Source organism: Ctenocephalides felis, unplaced genomic scaffold, assembly GCF_003426905.1.
Source record: "Ctenocephalides felis isolate EL2017-DRISC unplaced genomic scaffold, ASM342690v1 CF-g0.4_SCAFFOLD_00845, whole genome shotgun sequence".
Lineage (NCBI taxonomy): Eukaryota > Metazoa > Arthropoda > Insecta > Siphonaptera > Pulicidae > Ctenocephalides > Ctenocephalides felis.
The window spans coordinates 91,845,937-91,853,140 of record NW_020536999.1 but is presented as its reverse complement, the minus strand read 5'-3'; the positions used below and the strand labels follow the sequence as shown (position 1 = coordinate 91,853,140).

The window sequence follows — 7,204 nt, the reverse complement described above, 5'->3', positions numbered from 1 at the left end:
TTTGTTTATAATTTTGCAGAATTTTGTGTGGTTTTTTACCCAAAATGTGAACGGAATCGACTAAACATTGGTTGACTTTGACGTTAAATTGTTTGTGTTCCAAGTATTTTTTTTGCAAATTTGTTTAACAAACAATTCATGAACATATTTTGTTCATGCCATATTAAAATTTCAAGTAAATTTATCAAAAATTTTGGGATTTAAAAAACAAAACGTATCGATATACACAAATTTTGTATATCGACAGATAAACCTGAACAAAATAAAGCGGATTAAAAAAACTTTACTAATTTTTTGTTTCAAAATTCATTTTTCTTCCATTTATTTTTCCAACAATAACATTACATTAATTACCCTGCTGTTACTAAATTTGTTAATTTTTATTTTTTTTAACATCGAACTTTTTTAATTTTACATCGAAAATTTATTTACATTTCGCTAAAATTCTCTACAATTTTGTTGCAAATTGTTGCTATTTTTGCTATTTATGATAAATAAATAAAATATGCACACACATATACATACAAAAATTTAAATAAATAAAACGTCGAATATTAAGAAAAAAATATAATATACGACTCATTTGTTTGTGAAATGAATTTATGGGACTTCGTATACGTACTTGGGGAATTCCAAGAGTTTAAAATCAGAGAATTAAATTTTGAATTATTTGTAACAAATATGAAGAGGAACTGGGTTGGATTTGGTTTGATATTTAAGTGTGTGTGCATATTTTTAAAATTAGTGCAAATCTTGGATCACATGATTATTATTGTCATTCTGATAATAATATTACTAAATTTTGGTCATACGATATATTTACCACAATTATTATATATATATATATATATTATAATTACATTTTACAACTATGACTGTTTCAACATCGAATCCCACTTCTTTTTTAACCCACTAAATGTTTTTTGAGGTTATGTGTTAGGTTTATTTACAAATGTTTATAATGATTCAACTTTGGGTAACTCGTTTTTTACACTTCAGTCTAATTATTCATTCCCAACCCTGTTTTTAAAAGTTTTTTTATACAAATCACTGATTTTTTTTGTTCATTGCACTTTTTAGAATCAATCCCATTTGCTAGTTTTGATTACTACGTAAAATCATGATTAAATCACTTATCCCATAATCATAAATCTGTAATTTATTGAATTCTCTTATTGAATTAACGACTTCACAAAACTATTTTTAAAATTGTCTGTTTATTGTTTTTGGATAAATCACTGACTTTTGTGACGATAGCACTTTAACGGATCAATCCCCAGTTTTAGTTTTGTTTTTATCCCCAAAAATTAATGTGTAAATCACTTATCCCAGAAAAATGTCCTTTTATAAAATCAGTCACTAGTATTTTAATTTTTGTTGAGATTGGTATTTATTTAGTTTAGTATTTGTTTATTGTTAAAATCACTGAACATCAATCCCACTTCACAAAATTTAATTTTTAATCAATCGCTCTAATCACTGATCAAAGTCGATCTGTTTCTCTAAACCTTCAGATTTAAATCGTAGAAACAATTTTCAGCATCCAAAATGCATCTCAAGATTTAGATTTAGTGCTTATTTCTTGGGATTAGGCTTCTTGGTGGGATTGATCAAATATGGTAAAGTGTGTCTTGATTACACTGATTTTTATCCATCCCATTTTGTTAGTGGTCAATCTCCAATCTCTTATTGTTTACAACTATCATTAGACGAGCAATTAGGCGAAATCTGTTGCTGCCGCACCAATCCCTCACTTGGGGCTTCTCCTGCATTACTAGCATGTCCAGCATGCTGAATATTCCTAGAATAAGCTTCCAAAAATCCAAAATTATCCCTATTGTGATACGCATTCGTATACTGTGCCAACCTCTGGTGCAAAATCTTCTTCGCGTACTCCTGATTCTGATCACTAGAATTATTCGCCATGTCTGCCAAGGACCAGATTTTGGATTTGTTTGCACTTTGTATATTTTTTGTTGACATTTCTAGTTTGGTATCACTTTTGACTTCGTCCCTGGATTCTATCTCCTTCTGGCGTTCGGTTTCCTGATTCAGGAGCAAGGAGTTGTTGATGAGAAGTTGGTTTTGGAAAAGCTGGAACGATGAGTTTATGCCGAGTAGGTGAGGGTTTTGGCCACTCTGCATTAGACTTGATGAAGTTGGCGGGACTGGTGGTAGTTGATGGTTTGGATGGTGAAGTTGGTGACCCATTTGATGGTGGTTGATGAAGTGGGACGGGTTCCGGTGGTGGTTGGTCAGGTCTTCGTCGTCGGAGGAGGCTGTCCCGGAATCTTTGGAATCTGGAAACAATAAATAACAATGAAAACTACTCTTTTTGGATAAAAAATAAAAATGTTTGTGGTCAACTATTTACCTTTGCAGTCTCGTTTTTCATCACCAGGTCCTCTGTCGTCCAAACGATCGTCACTTCGCATGTTGTCATCGTTTTCATCGTTGTTCCTTTCATCGTTTCTCTCATCATCATCGTCATCGTCGACACGATTCCTGGGTTCCCATGTCATTTTGTTTTCTTTCTTTAATCTTCTCCTGGCATTTGCAAACCACGTTGACACCTGGAAACAAACAGGAATTTCTGCTATTAGAACAGGAGTTTTAGGAATTGTTTGGTGAACTTTGTTTAGAACTAGTTAAATGACATTGAGTGCATTGGAAGGTGAAGGTAATTTTTCAGAATAGAAATTTTCCTTCTCGCGATTTATAGATGTCATCACAATACATGTGCTACCAAAATACATTTGGTAACTTAATTCAGGACTTATGTTGGTTGGAGTAAACCTTACACAACCAAGTGAACCAAACTTCTGATGCTTTTTGAGTCTAACCAACATCAACTAGAGTCACAGCAACTAAATTCTGATTAAACCAAATTGTCGATATAAGATCCATGTCCACTTGGCTCAAATTTTTTGCAATTGGTCAACGAATTTGGATTTTGGCAGACTTGGCCTTGAAAAATCCAAACCAATCAACTTGGCTATTGGTATTTCCTACAGAGTTTGGATAGAGACAATGCCAAATTGAAGGAAGATTAGTAAATTTGGTTTGAAGTGATTTGTAAACATTAGTATTGAGTATGTTTGTTTAAAATTTGGTTGAATTTGGTTGCATGGTTTAGGAAATATTTGAAGTCATTATGAAAAAGAGCCTTAGAAACTTTCAGTACGTCCAATGGTTTTTTCATTAAATTGTTTTAAAAAAATGTATTGGGGTCCAAACTAAATTAAAGTATCCCGAAGCGATCAAGGGTTTTTAGGCTTGAACAGTTTTGAAAATCAAATGCAAATGGTAAAAAATAGTAGTAGTCTACCAGCGAAGTTTTATCTACAAAAACTAGTTGTTATCCACTAATTATAAATGTTATATTTATTGTTATTAATAATTGTTATTACTCTATTTGTTTAAATTTTTGCGTACACAAAATCCTTCAACATGTGCTATGCTAATGTTAATGTGAATTTATTGCAAATTGCTCAATTATTATAAATAATTTGACACTAAATATGGTAATTTATATTATTAACTAAAATATCGTTAGATAATGGAAATATAAACATATTTTTAACGTGATACTAAATCTTTTAAACTATTTTGATAATATGATTTAAAAACAAATTTGATTATTATAAAAACCATGATATATATGTTTTTCTGTTAAGATCAGTCAAGCCGTTTTGTTCGTTAGATTTGTATGAACCAAGCCTATTTTTGGTCATTTTTTAGGAAGATCAGCAATACCTTTATTGTATTATTCAAAAAATCATAAATGCTTCACTCTTTTTCAATAAAAAGAACCATTTGGTGGAAGCAATATTTATGTTGTTACTAAATATAGTTTTGGCAACTTACCAGTAGGCAAAATGTTTTAATAATATCAAATTTAATTTATTATAATATTTGCAAATAACTCTATTTGGTGTAACTACTGTCTGACGCAAATTTTATCGGACGTTGAATTTTACCGACGGCATATGAGAAATATGTGTTTTCGTGCACAATTTTTGTTGTAATTTCCAAATTTTTTGGATATTTTTAATGAAACCTTGGATTTTTATGAATAAATATATTCTTTATAAATAAGGTAAATAAAACATTATTTATAATTGCAATTGTTTATAATAAAATTGTCTAAAATTGGGTTGTAAGTTCTATTTAGAAGGTTATATGTGTGCAAGGTGTTAGAAACTTTTTGTTGTTACTCCGAAATTTATCGCAATTTTTGAATAAAAATCAGGATTTTTATAAACAATTATATTGTTTATAAATGAGTCAAATTAAAAATTGTTTTTCATTGCACTTGTTTATAAACGAGTGACACAAATTTGGATTTGAAGATTTTATTCAGAAGTTCAATTGTGTGCAAATTTTGTTGCTATTTCGAAATTTGTTGATATTTTTCAACAAAAATTGGGATTATTGTAAACAAATACATTGTTTATGAATGGTAAATAATATTAATTTAATATTTCTGAGAAATTGTAAAATAAATAAATTAAACAAATTGTTACTTTTAAAATACATACACAATGATATGATTTTCTACCTGACACAAGTTTTGGGATAAGTAATTTAATAATTGATTATTGGTCAAAAATCAAAACTAACAACTAGGATTGATTGTTAGAAGTGAAAACAATTAAACAAAAGTGAAAAAATTAACAATCTACAACTCTTCCAATGCTTGTTTTACAATCATTTACTTTGCCGTAATATTTCAATTTCTAATATTTCTTTATGGATCAGAGACATGGACTAACCTGTGTCAGTGTCATTTTAGTAATGATGGCCAACATAATTTTTTCGCCTTTGGTCGGATAAGGATTTTTCTTGTGTTCGTTTAACCAGGCCTTCAGGGTCGATGTCGTTTCTCTGGTTGCATTTTTGCGTCGGGCCCCGTTTAAATCCATTCCGTACCTGGAAAAAAATAAAAAAAATAATTATTATATATAGATATATATATATATATATGTGTGTGTATGTGTGTGTATGTATGTATATATAGGTGTATGGAAAAAATATTGCCAACTTAATATTCCAAACGCACATTTATTGTCAGTAGTGTTATATCCGTTTATGTGCTTTCCGGTCGTTTTCTAAGTTTATATTTTATATGTATATATATATATATATATACATGTATATAAATGTATATACATATTTATATATGTATAAATTATAAAATAAAAACCGTGCCGCCTTATAAGTAACATCCTTACAACCATTTAAACAAGCACTTAACATTAATACAAGTTTAGAATTTCAATTTGAAAAACGACACAACGGTAAATTTTATTATAAATTTATATATATATATATATATATATATTTATAATAAAACAATAGTACAGTTACAACATGTGTAAAAGTGTGGCCTGAAGAAGCGATATCGAAACGTTCGTCTGAAACTAAAACTAAGGGCACAATTATCGGATGAAGTAGTAATGTTATATTAAGGTTCTATCTTCCTATGAGTTGGTAGTGAAAATTGTCAAAAATCTATACATTTGCTGTGCCTACACATAAAATCTAACCTACAAAACGCACATACGTCAAAGCACGGTGTTATCATAAGTGCAACTTTCTGATGTCCCAACACATATGTGAAGTTAGGTTTTATATGTCAAACACTTGACTTTTACATAACATATTTGACACTTTTTCCTACCAATTCATACGAAGATAGACCCGTAACAAAGCATAACCATAACATTTTTCTTTTAGTCGAGAATTTGCTCCTAAATGTTGCATTTCCTTCAGAAACTATAACCTAAAGGTTGCAATATGTACAGAAATACACACCCACCCAGTTTGTATTGTATTAAACTGCGAAACATAATGTGAAAAATTATATAATACACAGAAAAACCCCGTTAAGATGATTTTCCGTATTTATGATTCAAATGAGCACAAAACATAAGAAATTACTTATTATTTTATCTTGAATATTGATTTTAAAGGTATAGTTTAAATTTAGATATGTTCCGAAAACATTGTCTTAAACTGATTTTTATTTTTTGAATTGCATTTATCTTGAATATTGATTTTAAAAGTATGGTTTAAACTAATGACATGTTCCGAAAGCATTGTCTTAAACTGATTTTTATTTTTGAATTGCAAATGTGTTGATTCATTCTCTTGTATATGTCTTGTTATTATTTTATGCATTTCAATATGCACACACATCTCAAATTGTATCCCGAAATTGAATAAAAATATTGATATATCAGGGTAATTATTTTGCTTTAAAGGGTTAAACTTTATTTTGGTCATTTTATACCTAGAAAGTCATAAAATTGCCTGTGCGACCGCATCTTGCGACGCACATGTTTGCATGAGTGAAAAATCTCAAAGAAATTTGTTACAGATTTTGATTTACAATATTTCATCTGAAAACATCAAAGGCCTATGATGAATCGTTCAAAAGATTGGAAATTTAGAAAGGCTTTTGAGCTGGAAATTCAAAAGCCTTGGAAAATTTTGTATATGAAAAATGCTCAAAAATAGGCGAAAAAAGATACTTTTTGAATTTTTATAGACTTTTCGGGAAGGGCACTTAGATGCTTTAAATAGAAACCAGATTAATTGTCATGTGAACTAGAATAACAATAAGAAAACTGCTTTTTAATATTCTTAAAGGTTGTGGAATGAATAGAAAAAATTTATATAAAACTTATTTTTTTACTTTTTTTTACAATTTCACAGTGAACACAATGCCGGTTTGTCACATGAAATTAACTGAGCAGAGAACAATGAGTGCAGTCAAACAAAAAATATTAGTTTGTAGTGCATGCTATATCTCAGAGATGACGCTGTATGTGAAAAAAAAACAGTTTCCGCTTTTCTGTTGAAATCTTTCTTGAATTTTCTTTGCTATAAACCTCGCGGAGTCCGAGACCTTTCCAACGAATGCAAAATCGTCGAAATCGGTTCGTGCGTTCTGGAATTATATCGTCAGGAAGGAAAACCCGGCATATTTTTATATAATAGATTACCGATCATCATGAGTCTTCACGAATAATAGTAAATTTTATAATATTTTTATTATTTTGCACGTTTCGATTGTACCTTTCGGTCACCATCAGTTATACAATCACGTACGTCATTCGAACAAATTAAATAAATCAATAAATTACGAATATGAAATATATGTCGTTACATACGTTTCGATTGTCAGTACACGACGTCG

The 7,204-nt window shown here is 29.7% G+C and overlaps 2 protein-coding genes across 2 annotated transcripts in view; both read right to left on the bottom strand.

Moving 5' to 3' along the window:
- LOC113363022 (iroquois-class homeodomain protein irx-5-like) overlaps positions 1-1,660 on the bottom strand; it is a 15,413-nt gene extending 13,753 nt beyond the window's left edge. The window contains exon 1 of the mRNA XM_026605513.1: positions 1,640-1,660. Coding sequence (XP_026461298.1) covers positions 1,640-1,660 — 21 coding nt within the window. The remainder of the gene's footprint in view (positions 1-1,639) is intronic.
- A 26-nt stretch (positions 1,661-1,686) lies between these two features.
- LOC113363021 (iroquois-class homeodomain protein irx-2-like) overlaps positions 1,687-7,204 on the bottom strand; it is a 16,825-nt gene continuing 11,307 nt past the window's right edge. The window contains exons 5-7 of the mRNA XM_026605512.1: positions 4,776-4,932; positions 2,375-2,573; positions 1,687-2,300 (exon numbers count right to left, since the gene is read on the bottom strand). Coding sequence (XP_026461297.1) covers positions 1,687-2,300; positions 2,375-2,573; positions 4,776-4,932 — 970 coding nt within the window. The remainder of the gene's footprint in view (positions 2,301-2,374; positions 2,574-4,775; positions 4,933-7,204) is intronic.